At 33.4% G+C, this 23,709-nt stretch overlaps 1 protein-coding gene across 2 annotated transcripts in view; it reads left to right on the forward strand.

Annotated features, from left to right (window-relative positions):
- LOC117179099 (protein CASC3-like) overlaps positions 1-23,709 on the forward strand; it is a 217,134-nt gene that overhangs the window by 55,245 nt on the left and 138,180 nt on the right. Inside the window, exons 2-4 of one of the 2 annotated variants that reach the window (XM_033370758.1) lie at positions 1,859-1,912; positions 11,020-11,450; positions 11,532-11,673. In XM_033370758.1, coding sequence (XP_033226649.1) covers positions 1,859-1,912; positions 11,020-11,450; positions 11,532-11,673 — 627 coding nt within the window. The remainder of the gene's footprint in view (positions 1-1,858; positions 1,913-11,019; positions 11,451-11,531; positions 11,674-23,709) is intronic. The other variant, XM_033370759.1, reaches the window with a different exon arrangement.

Below are 23,709 nucleotides of genomic sequence, written 5' to 3' on the forward strand. Positions count from 1 at the left end.
AAAATCTCTATCCCTTCCACACACTACTCCTTTCCCCTGCCGAGTGAGTCACGCCTACCCCGAAAGGGAAATGGCTTAATGGTGTAATAATAATAATAACAAAATTAGAAGTTTTAAGGGGTGGCGAACCTCATTAATTTGAAAAAAAAAATTTTTTGGCGAACCACGTCAACTTTATTTTTGTCTCAAGTGCAAAATATATTTAAAAAAAAATTTTTTCTGTGAATTTAAACATTTTTAGCGCAACCTTGAATATATGTAAGGGTAGTTTACCCCCTTCAACTTTTTTCTTTTTTGAGAATATTACGTTATTCATCTTTCATCACGAGGAAACTTTTCCAGTAGATTTTATCGAAATAAATTAGGTTTTTATACACAAAACTATACAATCGATACTTAGACCCCTATCTTTGAGGAGCTGTTCACCCCCTTAAAGTGTTTTTCCGCAGATAAAAAGAAATACGTGTCGCTTAGTTTTTCGAGTACTACACCATATGTCAGGGAGAACAAATCGGCGAGGGATACCTGAAGTACCTTCCTTGTTAGTGCTTCTTATTTATTATTCCAAATTTCCAACTCGATGTGGCGCTTCGTGTGCAAATAAGTTGGGAAATAAAAAAAGTGGCGGTAAGATAGGAATCTGGTCACAAGACCCACTCTTCGCATGGCCTCAAACAATTATTTATTGTCTAATTTTAAAATTTCTACAAATGGAGCCTGATATCAACTTCCTTTTCAAATAAGTATCCTATGCTACGTTTCGTTGACTAATTACATCATTTCCATACTTTTCTTTTAATGTTCAATAAATTTTTTTTTTTAAACAATCTTTATTCGCTCAACCAGTTTTTTCCAATAATTAAAAAAAAATAAATAAAATAGAACACATACAATTATGTTTCTGACTGTGTAGTCTCTGAAAAGAACATACTGACCATTTTTCAATTGTTTAAACAAATATAATTTGTCTAAACAATTATTTTTCTAATAATATTAAAAAAAAGTATTTTCTGAGATAAACATAATATTGAATGATTTCTGGGAGTAGTAAGTTTAAAGAAAACAAAATTAATTGTATAAACAATAACATAAAGCTTTAGCCAAATTAGCTGCTCCTCAAGATCATTCAATATTAGGTTTAACTCAAAAAATACTATTTTTAAACTTTTTTTGGGAAAGTAATTATTTAAACAAATTATATTTGTTTAATCAATTAAAAAGTGGTTAGTTTATTCTTTTTATACACATCGGAAATCGGAATTACATAATTTTTTTAGAAAAAAATTACTATATTAAACAATGAAAAATACTATATTTCAATCAGAAAATACGATTATTTAAAAAAAATTTGGCATAAATAAATGTTAAAATGATTTACATTTGTTTAAACAATTAAAAATTGATTAAAAAGTCATGATAAATATTAAATGTTAATTAAATGGGAGCTTAAAGTGCCCGGTGGCACGTGTTAATTTTTCAATTTCGAAAAAAAAATAAATTAAGGATTTTCTTTTTTCAGAACTGAAACATGGGGGGGGGGGGGTCTTGCCTTGTAGCTCGAAAAGCGCTTTTTTTAATTATATTATCAGTATTTCTCAATTTTTGTAATAAATTGCTCTAATTGCAATAATGTATATTTTAAAGTAAAGCGATTTTGTTGTTTAATTTTTATAATCATATTGACCTTTATTACAACTTCCTACGATAATCAGAAGTTGAGAACGTGACTCTGATTATGATTATTTATAGCAGAATAAGTTATTGTTTTACCTGAAAGTGGCTGACGCCAATTCTTTGCACAAGACTTACTCTATTCGTGTACTAATTTTGAGCACACCTTTTTTTTGAATTGTTAAAGATGGAGCAGGTGAAAGAAACAATGGGGGAAAGAAGGAAAAACGTGAATAACTTGGTGAATATTAACATTTTGATACAATACTTCTTATTAATTTTGGAGTGTACCTGTAATAGAGTACTTTTTATCTTCTAATAATTTTATAAAAAATGACTTGTAGAGAAAAACGGCTTTTTATTGTTATGGTATTTCTTCAATTGATGTTTTCTCCAAATGTATCAATTTGATCAAAAAATGATATAATAATGAAAATATACATCTCTGGGAGTGGGCTAACTTTTGTTTCAAACCTTTTCCTGCAAACTCAATTTTAAGAAATTATCTCGGAGCAGAAAGGTAGTAGTAGGCGAAGATAACTCGTGAGAGGGAGTGAGTGCAAGGGGAGATACTGGTGAAGGTGGAAGGAGGGACTTATGTGTCTATTTCATAAGACAGAAAGAAATAACGGGAGGAAGAGTGTTCTGGAAAAGATCCGATAAGAGAGTGAGAGGAAAGATATTGGTTGAAGATATAAGGAGGGTCTGAGGTATCTATTTTTTAAGATAGAAAGAGATAGCGGGAGGAGCAGTGATCTGGAGCAAAGATGTGGATGAAGGGGGAATGGCGTCGTAGCTGAGTGGTTGTTTTCGATTTTGACTGTTACCCTAGAAAAAAACGTATTAGCAGAGGTTCACGTTTTTTCGTAAAAAGGGGGGGGGGAGGGCGAGATGAAGTAAGTAAGGGTGTCGGCTAAAAGAGCTGGAATACCAGCTGTCTCAGCGGAAACGGAGAGGCTGGAATGCAGCTGGCCCCGTAGCAGAGGAGAGAGAGGAGGGGGATGATTTCAACAAACAGCGTGAGAATTAATGTTTCCAGGGATATTCGTTTATTCAGATTATATTTATCATTATCTATAACAGTATTTGTGGACGAAGGTTGATGTACAAAGTAGTCGCCTCTGGAGAGTGATGGCGATGTAGCTTCGAGAAACCTAGGGCTGGTAACCCGCTGTAGGGTTTTTGTAAAGGTGCTAGTATCCAGCTCCCAAACAAGTGACGTTCCGGGCTAGAAAATCGGTGGAGGGATATTAGGGTGGCCATATATCAGGGAAGTCAGGGAAATTTATTTCGGATATATTGATACTGAGTTTGTGGAGGATGTGCTTTGCGACTCTCTTAAGTGATTTGGATAATTAAGGACGGGCACAGACCTTATTCTTGAGTGGGATTGATGAAGATGTGTTTGTTGGGTTCCCATCCTCAAATTTGTATAACGTGTCAGAACGTGGAAAATGTTATAATGTGTTAGAAATTGGGTGCTGTTTGGTCTTAGTAGTGAAGTTCCTAAAATTAAAGGGTTTAAAATCGTACCATAGACTAGAACGGAATTGTAAAGTAATTGGTAATGAGGCATTGAATTCTATTCAGTGAATGAATGGTTCAGTAATTCACGTGTCCGTTGGTAGGAACACTGGCACATTACAGACCTGTGTGTGTAAGTTTTCTTAAACCTACATACTATTTTATTCTTGGTTGGAATTGATATAAGACCTGGAGAAATTATTATCTATGAAAGTATAATGGCTAATAGGGAAAAAATCTGCTATCAATATCAGGGGTTGAGGTATGGCATTATAAACAGTGCAGCGAAGAGTCAAACTTAATTCAACCGTTAGATATAAATAGGTGTTCTGGATGCCAAAATACATATCATTTAAATTGTGGATCGAGGATGAGAGAGAGAGAAAAGATAGTTTGCTTACCTCTTGCGGTCCTGCTCGTGCAAACGAACCTGTTAATTCGACGAAAAGCGACGACATACATGTTGTTCACTTTGCGTCTCTAAAGGAAATGCCCCCGATCAAGGATAATGCAAGTAATTTAAATCCCTGTATACATGAATTAGAAAGATAGCAAAAGCAGAAGAACCAAACTCATGATTTTCGGTGTGGCACAAGTTGATGGGGGGACAAAGGACTTTGCAAATAAGAAGAGTGAGTCTAAAAACTTTTTGAAAATTATGAAATGTTTTGACTCTGAGTTTGTGCTAGAGGGTAAACAATTCTACAAAATTGGCAAAATATTACAGAACATGACGAATCCGAGGCCAATAAACGTAATCTTGATACGGAGATGCAGACGAGAAACCTACACAAATATATATCTATTGTATTGAAGGGCCAGAAAATGGAAATTCTAAAGGAAATCAAATGCACTCCAGACAGAACAAAAATGCACGAAGAGGAATTTCAAAATGTACATCAGGAGTTGACCAAGAGAATGTCAGAAGGGAAAGTGGATCTTTGAATCGCATATCGGCAAGGAGTACCTGTCATAATCAGAAGAGAAGACTAGAAGAAAACTCTGATGGAAGATAAGGATACGGAGCGAGAGAAAAGCTAAGTGTTTACTGTCAGAATGTTAGATGATAGAATTGGGAGAAGTCGTGGAGGAACTCTTATAGCAATAAATACACATTTCAAGTCAATTGAAATACCATTGATTAGTTTGAAAAATCATTGTCCTAGCATATCTCTTGTTGCTATAAAAATATCTAAAAACTTCTATTCTTTTGTTCTATATATACCTCCATCGTTGAAGTTTAATGAATTTTTTTATTTACAGAGGAAATGAATTTTTTCTAGGATCTTTACATTATTATAAATTTATTATTGCTGCAAATTTCAATATAAGCAACTACAATGATTATTGTGAGGGGTTTTTCCTCAGATATTAGGGCGGATAAACTATGCAAATTTGCTGAATTTATGGATTTAACTCAGTGCAACAAAATCTTGAAGAATAACAATAGATCTTTAGACTTAGTTTTTGCGAATACTATGTGCACAGTAAAAATCAATTCAGATACTACGGTAAATGAGGATGAGCACCATCCCACTTTACTAATAGATTGTAACTGCGTAACGAAAGATGCACTTTGTAAGTTTAAGGGTGTTGGTTAAATCCGACTTTGAATTTTTTTATAGGTACGCGGTCGACTCAATATATATTTTTTCCGAACTATTTGAGAACGAAAGAAAGATAACTTATCGAATATCCAGGGTTTTGCGAGATCCTCTGTTCAACAAAATATTGACAAATCAAACCTTTTGTTGAAGAAATCATTATTTCCACGACAAATATTTTACGAAAAAGAGAAATTAGCAGGTAGCAGATAACAGCATTTGACAATGAGAATCGTTGGCAAAATTTATTTTTTTACTCACAATTCTGATATCATAGAAGAATTCTCGAAAGATACCATGTTTTTGAAGGGCCACGTCTTGGTGATGGTGACCCTAAGTTTTTCGAAATACGTCGCGAAATGGATAAAAAAGGGGAATAAACTGACATGTCCTATGTGTGTGTTGTAAACTGTAGTTATAATCATTTACAGGCTAGCTGCCATCTTCGCGCCACGCGCGGTATCGGGACGCACTTCCTTATCGACCGTGGGTCAAGACTACGATTCTCAAAGGGGAAAGCCTCTTATGCGACATTGCCTTTTTGATGACAGTATTATCAATCGATAGTACATCAAAAATAATTAGACAAGTGTTCCGGATTTTTTGGTCCCTTGTAAGAACTATGAGCGTTTGTAAATCACATTAGCGATGGTTGCCGAACGTCTGCCAGTTCGTGCGCGTGTAATTTCATCAAGCATCGTCAGTTCAGTGGTAAAGAGCTTGGCTGGCAACCATGCTACCGTGGGTACAAATATTTTTTCCAAGTTTTTTTTCGTATTGTACGCACGTCAAATAAACATTTGTAACGCTTTCCAGGCAATTTATTTTTCTTGACACATTTTGTGGACGATAATCGTCATAGATTATCACGTAGCTGGGTAATGCACTATTCACTGCAGCTACGAAAGAAATGAGAATCAGTCAAAGATTATACAGTTTTCAATGGGGAAATAAAAACAAAAAATGTAAATACAACTTCCTACAAAATGTTGAAATACTTTTTGCAGAGAACATCTACAAACGCACAAATTTCATAGATAAACAAAATTATGGTTCTAAATTTGTAAACTTATCCAGTTTAAAATTATAACTAAATTATAAATTATAAATTTATCCAATTACCCATAAGTTACAAATTTATTAGTTCGTCAATTTTTTTCCTAAATTGCCAGATTTATTGCATGTAAAATTTTTAAATATAAAGCGAGGTGAGTGCTTACATTTTTTTGAATTTTAAGTTTGTGAATGCAGTTTTATGCAAGGAAAATATGAGAAAAACTATGGCACTGATCGCTACAGTATCTGTGGGTATCTGGCACATGCCTATTGACCCAGCTACATGATAATCTATGAAAATTATCATCCGCAAATATGTAAAGAAAAATAAATTACGATTATGCAAATAAATAATTCGAAAAGTGTTTGCATGATATTTATTTCGCAGTAATATTTTTGAAAAAAAAAATTTAATCGCCTTATTTCAGGTCCTAAGTTTCAGGTCCTATTTTTTGTATTGTTTGTAGTAAGGATATAACTGATGTGATCGCGTACAAATTATATACGGACGATACAAAGATACTTAAGAGAAAAAAATAAATAAGTGATTGTGTGATGCTTCAGACTGATCTGGACATTTTTTATCTATGGTGTATGAAGAATAAGCTGACGCTTCATCTAGAAGAAAGTTCAGTCGTTACATATTCTAGAACTGTGAACCCAATATTTCTTAATTGCGAAATCAATAACGTCCAATAAAGTAAAGTAGAATCAACGTGCGATCCAGGAATAAATCTAGGAATAAAGAAAAGGGAAACGTTATAATTTGTATCAGATCCTGAGACACTTAAAAAATACAAAAGAAATTGTTCAGGTATTTAGTATTTAAGAAAAAGGGTTTTTACCCTGAAAGGGGTAGCTCATAGCTAACACTTTATACGCGGTTTAATATAATGCTAGTTGAAGATAGAAGATCACTTTACTACCTAGAAATTCTATTCAAAATATTAAATGTTTCTACTAAATAGAATTTATTTTCGAGTGCCTCAGTTTGATACATGGTCCCAAGAGCTCTTCTATATTAAAATTGATAAAGCAAGTAATGCTTACAACTCTCCTGAACAGGATATGTGTAGGTTGATAAATGATCTGTGCAAGACTCTGAATGAATCATTTGATTGCTTAAACTCTACAATGAGTAATTTCAACGCAATTACAATATAACTTATAATAAGTAGATTGTAAAGGGAAAATCGATACTGTAATCTAACTATGAATTGTAAGAGTGATATGTAGACACATAATATACTTTAAGCATATATAATAGACAAAAAGAACCATGTAATTGTTGTAAAAATTGTGCTGGAATTATAATAAATATGAATATGAACAGAGAGCGGACCAGCGTAATCTGAAGTTGCGCACCGAGCTTAGCTTGGGCTTCCTCGCTGCAGAGAACCATGGCATGGGGGGAGTGGTGGGAGAGCTCGGTGCGCAACGTCAGACTACGCTCTCTGAATATGAACACACTGCCATGTAAAGCGAATTTTTTTGGCTTGTTTCATTATTTTTCTTGGCACATTATTGATACCTTTTTCTCCTTTGTAATAGTTTCCTATCCGGGAAATTCGTGTAAATGTCAGGGAAATTGTAAGATTCAATTTTGTGGCCCCCCTTGAGATGCGCGTATCGAGCTTCGCTGTCGCTCTTCTCGCGTTCCTCGTATCCACTCGCCCTTCCGCCTTGCTGACGTCACTTTTCTCTCTGTCTCTGTTACTCTAAGGTCTAATATTTAGTTGATAGAATTTAAGGATAGTTGCCTACTGAATGAATGAACAGCGTCTGCGAGAGTTTTTTCTAAGCTATCATTAGAAGTCTTTCCCTCTGTGCGAGCCGCGCATAAAAAATTTTGTAAATTATTCTCATCGACTGTAAATTATTTCTAGATAGTTTTAGTATAGGTATAAAACATTCTTTGTTAAATTTAAAAACCTTAAATGAAAATGGTCATCAGCATAACGTTGATAAATAGCCAAACTTCAAATTTGTGTATTAAATTTATTTATAAAAAATCCAAATAGTATCTGTCTTTAATGAATAATAATAAACTTTTTATTTCTGACAAATTTTATACACAAACGCTGGATTTCAATAAAAATTTCTAATCCCGAGAATATATTTTTTTATTAATTTGTTTATAACGTAATAAACAAATTCGATTCATTATTCTTATCGAATGCACATTTTTTTAGATATTTTCAGCATAGATATAAAACTTTCTTTGATACATGTAAAAATCTTTACAAAAATATTACTTCTTCAAAATGAAAAATGTGTCGAACATTTTGAACTGTAAGTGACCTGTGACTAATACTGATGACTAAAGTTAAATGGAAAATAAATTTTTTTAGATACGAATAAAATAGTAATGAAAAACCTTCTTTCAAAACGTGGGTTTTAAGGGAATTGTATGTATACTGAAATATTTCTACTTTACGAGCATATAAACGTTCCTTATTTAAACCGATGAGTAACCCATCCACGGAGCTTCTTAATGAAAATAAACATCTGGATTTCAAATAATCGTGCCCCTAATGGGGCATTATTTCTCAACTTTCCCAACTTTAAAAGTCATGTTCTTCGATTTTCTTTAAATTCTGAGAATATTTTTACCTATCCAACAGTACTTAATCGAAAAAAATAATAGAGCACGATTACCTCCCCTCTTTAAGTGAAGGGAGAGGGTGAAATTGGTAACACTAACGCCTTCACGGGTACATTCAAAGGCCTGAAACTTTTTTTCTATTTCAGCGATTTAATTTTTAAGAGGGTTTTCGAAAGGTCATTTTTCACTCTTTTATTTTATTTTATTAAGAAAGAAATGACAAAAAAATTCAGCATTTTTCAAACAATTTAATTGTTTAATAAAGTTTTTCCGTAATTAGGGTATTTTTATTCATTTTTAAAATAATCTTAGAAAAAATCTTGTTGTTTAACTTCAAAAATGGTCCTTAGTAAAAAAACAGTGAATTGTGTGGGAAGGGGGATGCAAAATTGGAGCATTGGTTGGAGGAATGTGAAAAGGTGGAAAGCAGGGGGATAAGCATGGAGGTATTGTTGCATGAAAGGGCTGACAAAAGGGCAGTAGCATGGGTGAAGGGGGTGTTGGGTAAGATAGAGAAGAAGAGAAGAACGGAGGAAGAAGAATGGAGAAGAAAAAAGATTGTAAATAGGAGAGAAAGTAGATGTAACAGAAATGTAAATATTGTAAATAGTAGTTAAGTGTTAGGTGTTAGCCGCGGAGACAAAGGCTGCCGAAAAATAAACGTTTATTTATCTATCATTATTTTAACGCGTTCAAGTTTATTCAGAATGACATGGCATCAACTATGAATAATTTAAAAAATGTTAGCCGGCGAGTCAGAGGTAGTTTAAATTATTTTTCATTTTTTATAAACAAATAAAAAGTGTAAACCACTCTTTTCAGAAGTGATGTTGATTGTTCGCAGTATGAATGATTCCGTACTATTATAATTCGTCAGTTTACAGCAATTATTGATTTTTCATACACAATCATCAAAAAAATTAATTTTATGAACAAATTTTTATTTGAATATTTGCGTAGAAACAGTTATAACTTTTATATTCGGCCATGATTTGGTAAAATTAAGTATATTACGGTTACTAACTTGTTTTCTAATTGTTCAACTTATTCTGAAAACAAAACTCTGAAAAGTAACTATTATTCTTTTTTCGTTCTGGCAGCTAGTTATTGCTAATTCACATCAAAGTGAAAATTTTACAATGCCCTCAAGATCTATTTTTTATGAATCTGGTACTTGTTGTTTTGGAAACAAAGCATCGTCCTTTTGCCTGTTTTGTTTTGAACCAGCTGAACGTCTTTATAGAAAGAGACTTATCTGGTTGCAAGATTCGATGAAGTTTGTCGCAAATGGATAATGTCTTCAAAGAGATTCTCTTTGACACAAGTGAAAATCTTCTTAACCTTCAATTATATTAGAGGCAATTTCATTTGCGTCAAAACGCATTCTTTTGACACGTTCTTTTGAACTTTATTTTTTTTTTTAAACATATCATTTAAAATAAAGGACTACAAATCAAATTCATGATGAATAATATCAACGAAAATACAGGATGCACAGTCTTCTCCTCTTTTCTTATTGCGCCCTTTTTCTTGAAATCCCCCTTTTTACCCTATTCTAAAAAACTTCTCCTTTTTCTCCTTTCGCTTTAAATATGCGATATTTTAAAATACAATACACCTGAAATTTCTAAGACTGGTCTTTGTTACTTCGGTCTCGGCATGCATACACTCACACTTGGGATATCAGCGCCTCCGTGGACCGATCCCGTTTCAGCGCCGTACTGATTTTCGGTACTGCATCAAATCGTCTTTTCTTTCGGTGCAGGCGCCTGGAATTTGTATGTACGACGCCGCCTCGTATACCTGCTTTGTACCTGCGTCGACTGTTTGTAAGTTTGTACAGAGCCTCGAGTTGTACGGTCTTACAAGTTTCTGGTGTATTTGAATTACGCAGGAACTTCTCTGAAATAACTAAGTCTACCCGGTATTAAATAATAATTAAATCAATTATAGCACTTAAACAAATTATATATGAATAAATAAGGTAAACGTTTCAAGTGCTGAACCATTTAAAACAAATAATCTAAAAAAATTTGAAGCTGAAATATTTTAACGCATGTTGAAAATGTAAAAATTGGAGACAGAAGTTATCTAATATAAAATTGAAATAGTTACAAAATAGAGATTGTATATAGAGATATAGTACTTTTTAAATAAGTATTAGAAGGTGAACATTTTTAAGTTAAAATGTACAAATTTAAATACCTAATTCATTAAGTTTTTGATTAGTGTAGTATTTGAGTTCCCCGCCTTTTTGGGCCTGCTCAGTGTGTGGCGCGGTTCAGCGGAGAGTCTAGGAACTATTACCGATAGACAAGAGAGCGTGTGTGAGCGTGCATCGAGAGTTCAGTTCGAAGCTGGTCTGCGAACCGACACTGTTTTAAAATCTTTATACCGAACGCGATATGTATTAATTGTTGTTCATAAAATAAACGTGACTCGTGTTTACCATAAACCTGTTTGACTTTATTTTTATCTCTACATTAGTTTTTCTGATTTTATATTGTTTACAGAAAATTTGTATTACAAACTTTTAAATTTAAATCTTTGTACTTCTAGAGTAGTGAAGCGATTGAAGATCATCATGATTCAGAGTATGGTACCGCTGGAAGTGAATCTGAGACTGAATCGCAAGAAGGTGTTTTGCGAGAAAGTGGAGATGGTCAAGAGGAAGAAAAGCCACAGAAGAAATTAGACGACGATGAGGATCGACGAAATCCACAGTACATTCCAAAACGCGGCACTTTTTACGAACACGACGATCGAACAGCGGAGGAGGTTGCCGGAGGAGAAAAAGCTATCGAACCCCAAGTTGAACGAGAAACTAAAGAAAAAAAGGTGTGGAAGGATAAGGAAGATAAATGGAATCATGATAGGTACAATGACGAAGAACAGGCTCCAAAAAGTCACGAGGAATTAATAGCTATTTACGGCTATGATATAAGAAATGAAGAAGGTCCACCGAGGGCAAGAAGAAGAAGGCGATATGGGTAATTTATGATAAAAAGCGTTTTTTTAATCGCCTTAATCATAACAACAATCATTATAAATATCATTTTGTGTTTCCTTAGACGTGGTCCTAATAAATATACAAGAAACTGGGAAGATGAAGATGCTTATGGAAAAGTAGCTGGATCTACACCTAATAAAAGTAGCGGCCGTAAATCTGACAGAAGTAATGAAGAATTTCCAGCTCTTGATGACAGTAATAAAGTAGGTTAAATTTTTCTTCCTAACTAATAAAAAAATCGAAACTCTGATATTATTTAGAGCTCCCATTTAGATTTTTGTCCTTTTATTGATTTTTTTATCTCCTAAATGTCCTTAAAATGCATCCACTACATTTTTATACATATACAATCATCACGTTTTATATCACTATAATTTAAAGTAATTTAATGAACCTTTTTTCCACTAATTTTTAAGGAAAATAATATTTTTTCTTTTCTTCACATTTTTCTGTAATAAGTAGAGGAGAGTACCCAAATATGAGATACCAGCTCTGTTTGGCGTGATTGTCGGAATTCTATGTACTGAATTTAAAAGTACTATAAGTCATTTTAAAGGAAATTTAGTTTGCCACTTCATTCGATATTTCCGAAGTGTAAATTCACTGCTATTTAGATATATTTAGTTTTTGCAGTAGTCACAAACACTCTTGTAATCTGTACAATGAAAAACTTCAACACTATCGATATTTTCCTACTTAGTTATTCAATCCCCATCACACCAGACAAACTTTACTGCTAAATACATATTTAATGAATAATAAATAGGGTTTAAAGAATTCCCTTCCAAGAACTCGACCACCATCGATTTCACAAAAAGTTCGCCTATAATCTTTAAAAGCCCAATGAAAAATGGACTATACCACGAAATTACTCTTTCTTTAAGGGCTACAAGTTAGTGATAGAACCATCAGGGTTTGTCTCTTAGTTTAGCTGATACCCCGCTTTCTCATATTACGAGAATATCTCATATTCGAATACTCTCCTCTAATTCTTTTTAATTCGACAATAATATTTTGTAATTGTCACATTGTATGTAAAATTCTTATAGAAAATGTGGAACCAGTAAGATAAATTGTAAAATGATTTGATGAAACAAATCAATCCTTTCTTCGACCGTTGATATTTATTGATTTCAAATTATTTATGTCTTACGGTCCAATATTAAATCGAAAAAATAATTATGAGTCAAAAAAACATGTTCTTCGAAACTCAGATATTTATTTAATAGAAAAAACTCCTTTCAAAACTTCCTGACGTTTCAGTACACATGCGTACCTTTTTCAAAGGTTCTTAAACCTGAGTTGATGATAGTTTAAATAATCAAACAGATCAATTTTCAGTCAAAAAAAAAAAAAGAACATTTCAGTCAATAGTTTTAAGAAAATTAATTAAAATTTAGTCATTTTTTGAAGTCTCAAAAAAATTTTTCGAGACTTCAATCGATTACAACTACATTTTTTAAAATTGTACGAGAAAACAAAATTGGCGTAGGTTAGGACGGACGAACAGAAAAATGTAAAACAAAAAAATGTAGTTGTAATCGATTGAATTCTCGAAACAATTTTTTGAGACTTCAAAAAATGACTAAATTTTAATTAATTTTCTTAAAACTATTGACTGAAATGTTCCTTTTTTTTTACTGAAAATTGATCTATTTGACTATTTAAACTATCATCAACTCAGGTTTAAGAACCTTTGAAAAAGGTACGCATGTGTACTGAAACGTCAGGAAGATTTGAAAGGAGTTTTTCCTATTAAATAAATATCTGAGTTTCGAAGAACATGTTTTTTTGACTCATATTTATTTTTTCGATTTACGATTGGACCGTAAGACATAAAGAATTTGAAATCTACGATTTGAAATCAGTAAGATAAAGTTATTATTTTCCTTAAAAATGTTCATTAAATTAAACAATGTAAAATTATGGTAATGTAAAAGAAGATAATAAGATCATCCACTAAATTTTTTTTATTTTTGTATATGAAACTATACAGGCACCGAAAGAAGGCTTTCGCGAATATGTGGCCGAAAAAATGCTCACACTACGCGAGAAAAATCTTCGCACACTTTGAAAATGCGCATTTGAGGCAAAATTTTGAATTTATCTTCCGTTTCGCCTTCACAAACGGCTGCACCGTCGCCGTCTGGTGAAATAGTTGATCGTTAGGATCCGCTGTTCACAATAGCTATAATAAGTCAGGTTGACAGGTTAGTGTCGTACATCATCGTGCATGCATGTGTATGTAACTTAGTGATAGAAAAAGCACAAATAACTAAATGAATCCGACTGAAGATGGTGATAATGATGACATGCCAAAAGAAATTATCGATGCATCAGAGGATAGTTCGTCAGATTTGTTATCTGATAAATCCAAGCAAAAGTGCATGGAAACCTATATCAATTTAACAGATTGGAAGAAAGGAAAAAACAAACCTCAACGTGCGATACCGCTTTGTTTTTATATTTTATCGAGAGGTGAAAAGTGAATAAAGTTTCACCATCAGCCTTATGGTCTCGTCACTCAATGATTAAAAAAACATTAAGTGTCCATGAGAATGTTGACGTATCATAGTTTGAAAGAGGAAATAGTTTATAAAATGGTATGTATTCAATTATTAAAATTAAATTGATCGAGTGTAATACAGACTTCATACTCTATTCTCCATTCCTCTTATCACATTTTTAAAATGAATTCATCATTTTCTGCCTATTTTCAATAAACATACCTTTCTTTTCCCCTTAATTTCTTTTTGTTTATTTAAGGTTCGTTTTTTGGGATAGAAAATTCTTCTTTTTGGATGAAAAATTCACCGTTTTTTGGAAGCTCATATTTTTTTGGTGGAAAATTCATCTTGTTTGGTTGAAAGTTTATTATTTTTAATTAAAGTGTTTTGGTAGAAAGTGAATCTTTTTTTTTTTTTTTTGAAAATTCCACTATTTTGTTGAAAATGCAATACATTTAGATTTTTAACGTTTTCTTTTGAAGTTCATATGGCACTTATACATTGATGAAAAGAAATTTTATATGACTATTATGTTCCTATTTTCATCAAAAAACACCCTATTTCTCCAGTTTTGAGGCAATGTTGTAGGCTGCAAGTTCTTGAATTACTTAATTAAAATGAGTAATTAATTATTATTTACAGGTTATAATGATTGTCAGATTTAGCGATGGAGTGAGGAGAGAGGAAAATCATTCCATAAAAAAATTCCGATGATCCAAAATTCTTTGTCATAATCCAGAAAAGTTAAAGAATATCTTCGTTAATTACTAATACGCGAATTGCAAAAATCAGGTAATTGTCATCAACAAAATTGGATCTATTTCAAGGCAAATGGCTGAGTTTGTGAAGTTGCCAAATCCAGAATTATATACAGATCATAGTTTTCGTCGGACTTCCGCAACATTGTTCGCTGAAAGAGGATCCGACATAATAGAACTTAAAGTTTTGTTGTATGGTAATTCAGATATTTTACAGAGAGTTATTTGGACGAATCAATCAATAGAAAAAAAGGAACACATGTAAAACTAACAGAATCGCTCTGCATAGAAGTATCATCTTAAAGTACTCAAGCAAAATCTTAATTTAAAATTTCATTCTTAAAGCAAAGAAACATTGAAGAAGATTTTGATGGATCTAATTCTACAACCTCAGTTTTGAATTTAAACCATTCTGAACCGCCGATCAATTTCACAACTAGTCTGTCACTATAATTTATAAAACGTAATAATCGAGTTTTCTACGCCTATAATCCTTTAAAAAACTAACGAATAGTTTGGTATGTTTGGGCTTGAAAAAAAAAACTATATTAAAAATATTTATATATCGAATACTAAAGAGTATCTTTGAGAGCAGTTAAACTATAAATAAATATATTGTTTAATTAAACAATGCGTATGGGCATGTGTAACTTATATGTACGAGGGTGGGTTGAAAAGTCCGTGTAAAGTCGGTGAAATGGCACGATTGGAACGTATCAAGATTATTTTCAGTTACAACGATCTCCTAGAGGAAGACACACCAAGTTTGAGGCCAATCCTGTTGAGGACAATACTCCAGAAATCATTGATAAAAACTATGATATCCGCAAGATGGATGTCGCGATTGCTCACAGTTGACAACAAAGAAATTGTGTGATGTGTTCCAAAGATGGCTTGCAGCTGTTTCAGTGAAATCCACAGGACACGGACACGGGAAAATCTTCATCAAAGAAGGCGAAGACCGTTCTTTCTGCCGGGAAGGTTATGGATTTTATTTTTTTGGGTTTCGCAAGGAATAATATAATGTCCGTCGACTGTCTGGTAAGGGCAAAAAAATTAAAGATGTATACTCTGCATCGTCATTGTACCGTTTTAAAACAGAGCTGAAAGAAAAAGGATTACGATGGCTCGCAAAGAGGTTCTGTTCCATTATGACAAAGCATCAGCTCTGCCCTTTGCAGTTATGGACGAAAAGTTGCTGGAATTAGGATTTAAAATCGTTGATTTAAATTTTACATAGCTGGACGAATCCTATTATTTAGAAGGAATCTACAAACTGGAGCAGCATTGCAAAGAATGTATAGGCCCTGGCGGAGAATAGGTTCAAAAATAAAAAAAGTATATCCCAAAAATGTAACTAGTTTTGATTTTTGCACGGACTCTTTATTCCACCCTCGTATATGAAACATGTGTTTTTAAGCATAAATTTCTCGGGTAGGAGACAAAGCGCGCTCTACTTTACCGCTTGGTAAACTGGTGCTGTAATCTCAGATTGAAATGGAAGCACTTTATGTAATTTAGTATTTGCTTGAATTTCCAGTTTTCCATATTATTTTTTTCAAATGCGTTTTCTCGAAATGCCTTTTTTTACATTCGCTTACACTATAGCTCGGCCAATTATTAATCGATTTTCAAAAAACAAAGTTTTCATTATTCATTATTAACTTATTTATCAATTGAAAATAATTTTGGAAAAATATAATTATGTTGAGTATCTTTTTTCTGAAAAAAAGAAATTACAAATATGTGAAAAATTGTATATTTTTTTCAAACGCCTTTTAATTTTTCAATTTTCAATATCTTTGGTTAGAATTTGGTATAATTAATCAAAAACATGTAACTAATTTAAAAATATTATTTTTTGTGTTCGAGTGAAATTTGCGGCCTGCTCATTGCAGGCGAAAATTTGAGTGGCGATGGACCTCTGAACAGCAGCTTATAGCTTTAAAACTTTCGATGAAAAATACTTGAAAAAATGTTGAGACTTAGTTTAAAATATGGGGTTCTTCATTTCTGCTCCGTCAAAAATGTTCACATTCATTATATTACACTAAATCATAGCCATAAAGAGTTAATCATGGCTAATAACACTGACACAGAAATTTATGTCAGATCAGTCAGAGTTGTCGGAATTCAAGAAGCCTTTGTCTTTCTAACATAAAAATTCATAAAATTCATAGAAATTCATAAAATAACATAAACTGTGATATAGTCCAGGCATTACGTCGAAATAATGAGTGAAATTCCAGAAAAAATCCTACTTGCAATGTTTTTAATGAAAAAGTTTCGTTAAGGGGTCCTTTTTGACATATCAAAAATGCTAGAACAGATCAGTTGCCAAACCGGTTTTTTTTAAACTGTTCCAAAAGTTACTTTTGCGTGGACCGATAATTCCCATTGCATTTTAGAGCAAAGTTCCGACAGAAAAAGGAAAGTAAACAAAATTTTGAAGAAATTTTGTTGAAAAATAATCGGACAACTTCTATTGGTTCCAAGTTATGATATATAAATTAAAATCCCCATTTATTTGGATTTTAAGCGAAAAATGACTAAGTCTCAAAAAACGCTGTGTATCTTCGCACATCATTACTGCGCGGAAAAGTGTCCCACAAGTGAGTGAAACTAGGCTCCATTTGCTGTAATTACAAAAAAAGAACAATAGCCTACCTATGATAGATAATGAGTTATGACCCCTCGAAGATGGCCGTTTTTGTCTGTTTTTACGGGCAAAAAAGTGGACTTTAGTTTTTTCCAAATAAATCCTGTCAAGTTCACGAGATATGACCTTGGAAAGTGCACTCTTCATGCATAGAGGCACCTGAGCGTGCCGTGAAGTAGAACTATGGTAATGTTTCGAAATTGTTATCCCAAATAAGTGTATATGATTCATTTATCATGTATAATACGTCTTTTGACATTGATAAATAAATAATTGTTTATAAAAAAAACTTTCTATCACTAATTATGATTACTTTTTGGTCATTTTTTAAACATTTTTGTGGTAAAAAAGTCATCGTAATAGATTAAAAATCTGTCATATGTTTTTGATCCATAAACAAAAATTTTATTAATAATTGTTTGTAACAAAATATTCCTATAACCACTGTTGAGTACTTTTTGACTACTTTTGTGGCAAAAAAGTACTTATCATTCTTTAAAAATGTGATATATATTTTTTGCCGATAAACAAATGGTTTTTTTAATAATTGTTTATAACAATTTTTTCTACTAAATACTTTTTCTGCATTTAATTTTATACTTACCATCAAGACACTTGTAATTCTCAGTGATTTCCGTAAATTGTACATAATATGCTGTGACCATTTTCATCAATAATTTATTTGAAATTTTTCATATTGTTCAATTACATTTCATATGTCATTAATTTCAACGAATCAATTACTTAATTATTTTTAATGCCAAAAAATGGTCACGGAAAATTGTGTAAAATTTACAAAAAATCACTGCGAATTACAAGCCCCTTGGAGGTAAGTACTGAATTGAATGCAGAAAAAGTATTCATTAGAAGGTATTGTTACAAACAATTACAAAAAACGGTTTCTTTATTGATAAAAAATATATATTACATTTTTAATTAATTATAAAGCTTTCCGTGCTGCAAAAGTATTCAAAAGTGATTATGACAAGATTTTATAATAAACAATTATTTAAAAAACTATTTGTTTATCGGTTGCCAGTAGTCAAAAAGTACTCAACAGTGGTTATATCAATGTTTCGTAATGAACAATTATTAATAAAAATATTTTCTTATGGATAAAAAACATATTACACATTTTTAACCAATTACGATGACTTTTTGCCATAAAAATGCTTATAAAATGGCCAAAAAGTAACCATAAGTAGTGATAGCAAGCTTTTGTTATAAACAGTTATTTATTTATCAATGACAAAAGACGTATTATACATGATAAAGGAATCATATACACTTATTTGGGACAAAAATTTCGAAATATGACCGTAGTTCTACTTTACGGTATGCTTAAGTGCCTCTATCTCGTGACCAATTTGGGCTAGGACACTTTTTTTTATTCTACGCCAAATTGGCTCCACTTTCGTTTATTCTATAGATACTTTGTGGTGGGATCCACAGGAAATGCAGTATTTTCCAAAAACACAACTTCTTTTTTAGTAAAAAATGTAACAAAAAAAATGCAAATTTTGAAACCTTACAATTCCCAAAATAATAGGTCTAAAATACTTTTTTTTAGATATACGCAAATTTTTGTAGACTCTATTTCATCCTCTGGCACAATCAACGTAAACTGAAATTGACAGGATTAATTTGGAAAAAACTAAAGTCCACTTTTTTGCCCGTAAAAACAGGCAAAAATGGCCAACTCTGTGAGGGTCAACACTTCCGTGCAGTAATTATGTGCGAAGCTGCACAGTGTTTTTTTGAGACTTAGTGATTTTTCACTGAAAATCCAAAAAATGGGGATTTTTCAATATATCATAACTCGGAACGAATAGAAGTTAGCCGATTATTTCTTCAACAAAATTTCTTCAGAATTATGTTTCCTTTCTTTCTTGTGTTAGACATTTTGCTCTAAAATACAATGGCAATTATTCATCCACGCAAAAGTAACTTTTGGAACTGTTAAAAAAACCCCCGGTTTGGAAACTGCTCTGTACTAGCATTTTTAATGTCAAAAAGTACCCATTTACGAAACTTTCTTATTTAAAACATTGCAAGTAGGGTTTTTTTCTGGAAGTAAACTACCAGATTCTTGGAATAATATTGATTTGGCCATTATAAAATAAAAAACTCAAAAATCGTTTAGAAACTGTCGCATAACAGGTCAAAAGTATTTTTAAATATGGTATAAGTCGCTATTTTCACGATTAAGAGGCCTGATCAAGAAGTATCATGCTTGGTTTTGTGATTCGGCTTAGTTTTGTAGTAGAGATTCGTCTCAGCAGGTGAACCTTACTTGGACTTTTTGCTCCCTGTAATAAAAAGGCTGACCTGACTAGAGTGGCTGCTGGAGTAGGAAACCGGGAATTTTACGTAGAAAAAAGAATCTATCCAAGTTTCATTTCAACAGTTTTTTTTAACAATGAGGTCACTGATGTATTTTACATGGATGATTTTAAGATCTATGCAAAAAATAAAGATCAACTACATCTAGCTCTAGGGATTGTCGCAAAATACACTCAGGAGATTAGAATGGAATTTGGGTTAGAAAAATGTGCCCAGGTTTATTTGAAGTGAAGGAATCTTAGTGGCATCCCCGAAGATCCTCCTCACGAGGAACAAAGTATCTGCAATAAACATGCTTGCCGCCCTGATAGTGCTCTATTGATTAAGAGTAGTTCCATGGACGAAGGACGAGCTCAGATCTCTTGATATCGGGTCACGAGAGCTTATGCATATCACATTCGCCGTTAAGGTGTTAGTGGAATACTGAATCTTGAATGCCTTCATAATAGGATTATTCTGAGCACAGAACATATATTTGCGAATGAACGGGACGCCGTTCTTACAATGATCAAGAAGCACGAAGAAGTGGGCAAAGGAGAGTTCCTGTATACAAAGCAGCATAGGAGGTTGCTGAAACACTTGGTCTTAACTTCAATATCAGGGATGAGCAAGCTGCATAAAATATTTTCTATCTCGAGTATTCACTCCTGAAAACCTCAATGAAGAAAACACAGGAGAAAAACTTCCGTGAACAGCTCCTCGACAAGAGGATGCTTAATGCTCCTAGGGAAATAGAGCCAATTGTCGAGAATTTGAAGTGCCGCATATAATGGAACTTCATATTCTCGATAGGTGTTCCTGTTGCGCACTTTAACACCTTGGCGGAACAGCGAAGTGCGACACACAGTGAATAAAATCTGAGGCAAAAAATAAGTGTGCTCATGGTGTCGCCCTTAATGACAACTCTCTGAAAGCTGACTGTGTTAGTTGTCACGGCATGTTTTCCAAATGAGATTGTAAGTCTGGTTTTCCAAAGCGAAATAAATCTCTCTATGCACCTCACGATGTGCGGATAAACCTTTAAGCTCTCCAACATACAGATGATAAGTCTATGGGAGGTTAAATCAAAAACTTCTCGGTAATCAATCCAGACCATAGATAGGCAGGGCTGACAGGATGCTGCGTCTTTGCAGACACATCTATCAATGAACAGGTTTTCATGCTATTTGTTTCTATCATTTAGGATATCTGTGAAGGTCTTATACAGTGGGTTTAGACAAGTGATTGGCCTGTAATTCTCCACGTCAGTTACGTTTCCCATCTTTGACAGCAGTACTGTGCGCCCTTCCACTAACCACTACGGAATAGACTTCAGGCTTTAGATATTTGGTGAAAATGTAGGCCAGATTCTGATGGGTTAAAGGAAATTTCTTTCTCCAGAAGGTCTTAATATGAGGCTGTTATGAGGCCATTGCACAGCTTCGTGTAGCTATCTTTGGGACATTATTTCTCAACTGCCTCAACTTTAAAAGTCATGTTCCTTGATTGTCTTCAAATTCTGGGAATTTGTTTTCTATCCAATAGTACTTAATTCACAAATTTATAGACCAGGATTGCCACCTCTCCCTAAATGGTTTAGGGTTCTTCGATTTTTTATTTCAGTCGCAAAAGAAAGCTGGACTTTTTTACTATAAAAAACTGCAAACAAGAAAATGGAGTAATTAATTTTGAATACGATACAGGACCGCATGTAAAGAGAGTCCTTGCATTCACACTCGGGCGTCATGCTTCCAACATTCATTATTCCCGTATACTTAGAATTGGCTTAGGTCATGAAAACCCGTATGCAACAATGTTTATTTGTTAGTTTAAAAAGTTTATTCCTTTAAAAATTTGTTACAAAAAAGTTGTTACTTCAAAATTAACTGTAGTTCTCCTAAAATCAATGATTTTCTTGCTACTGAAATTTGTATTCAGACAATAATTGTTTACTTCTTATTCAGATTTAAAAATAAATACATAATTTAACCATTGTCTTATGTATAAGCTGTGCTTATTTAAACAAATGTATTACTAAAGTATTAGTAATTAAAGCCTGTTATTAACCTAGGTATTATCAAATCATAGTTTCCCAAGTCTACCGCATGGAGGTCAGAGTGCGATTTTAAAATCCTTTTATTTAAAAAAAAAAATTGGGGTACTTGAACTGTGAGAGGCAAGGGGGCTCACAAAAATCGCACTGTAACCGCCACGTGTTAGACTCCGGAAGCAAATTGTAGTAGTAAACAAAAAATTTTATTTTAAGGCATTTACTTTTAATTTTGAAGTGACAACTTTTTTATAACATATTTTTAAAGGAATACACTTCTTTAAACTAACAAGTAAACATTTTTTAAAGGTTCTGAATGACCTACGCCAATTCTAAGTATACGTGAATAATTAACAAAACTATTACATTCGAAAACTGTTTTGCGGTATGCCGGAGCGTAAGGCCCGAGTGTGAGCGCCAGGACTCCCTTTACTTGTGGCCCTGTATCTTATTAAAAATTAATTTCTCCATTTTTTGTTTGTACTTCTTTATAGTAAAAAAGCCAAGCTTTCTTTTGCGACTAAAGTAAAAAGATCGAAGAACCCTAAATTGCGAAAAAATTTAAGTAAACAATTAATTTGTTTTAAAATATATCAAGTTTTTTGTTGTTATAAATAGTAATATATGATGAAAGTACGTATAAAGCTGTTTCCAAACCCCTCATCAAATATTTAAATCGCGTAATTAGAAACTAAGTTATAGGCTTTTGATCTACCCGTACAAGCGTTGGGGTGGATAATTCAACCCCCCGCCACTTAGGGACGGGTGGTGATCCTGGTCTATAAATATGTGAATTAAGTACTATTAGATAGGCAAACATATTCCCAGAATTTGAAGACAATCGAAGAACATGGCTTTTAAAGATATGGTAGTTAAGAAATAATGCCTTCTATGTTCTTTGAGTGGTCTTTAAGTGGGTGGTGGATTTCGCAGACCTTTCTCATAAATGCTTCGACCTCCTCTGATTTGGGCAGATGGTCGACAATAACTCTTGGATCTTGGACGAGTCAAGATGGGAGAGAGAAAAACTATTGTTCCTGTCTCACCCACCTCTCAATCTGCTTTAGAAATTTCCTTGCTCCAGACAGTACCCGTATTCTGTCAACTATATGCTGCCTGATGGATTGACTTCTTAAGTGTGTGAAAATGGATACGGAGTTCGCTCGCGAACTCTCGAAACCTTGGCGGTGAAATTTCTGCTAAATGTTATGTAGTCAATCACACACTGAATAAGGGTCGCGATTGTGCATTTGTCTTTTGGTCTTATGATCAACCATTGGTTTTGTTTTACTGTTTGTATCTGCCAAAGCTCTCTGTACATGATACACTCCATAATTAATAGTCTAGAGGTCAGATTCTTCTGGAAAATCTCCACGAAGCTCGTTATCCAGTTAAGCTAGATCTTTGGGCTTGAGAGAACCCTTGATGTTGATGTTTCTCCGGGTCTGAAAACATCGCTGTCTACTGGAAGCTTGTCCGTGGCCGGTCTCAGTGTCACATCTCTTTCTCTGTTGCTGGCTTGTTCTGGCCGATGTAGAGAAGGTGATCCGCTTACATATCCCCTTATCCTTAGTTGTTCGGCATGGTTTCATGATTGTGCTGGGAGCTGGTGAAGTGTTTAGATTAGTGCCCGCTCCCGGCGAAATCGCGCGGTTGTCCTAATGACGAACAACTCCAGATAAGGGGTTATGTAGGCGGAGCGCCTACTCTCCATCACGAAAAAAAACCTGCAATAGAGATCGAGAGGCGACATTGAGACCGGCCGCCGGCAGGCAACCAGTAGAGAGCGATTCTACAGCAATCAGACAAATATCCAAAGTTCTCTCAAGCCCAAAGATCTCTATACGAGGGTGGATTGATAAGTTTCCGGCCTGACCAAGAAAAACAACGTTTTTAAGATTTTTTTTTTTTATTTCTCAACATAATCTCCTCCAAGGCTGATA

The sequence above is a fragment of the Belonocnema kinseyi genome, chromosome 8 (assembly GCF_010883055.1).
Source record: "Belonocnema kinseyi isolate 2016_QV_RU_SX_M_011 chromosome 8, B_treatae_v1, whole genome shotgun sequence".
Taxonomy (NCBI): Eukaryota; Metazoa; Arthropoda; class Insecta; order Hymenoptera; family Cynipidae; genus Belonocnema; species Belonocnema kinseyi.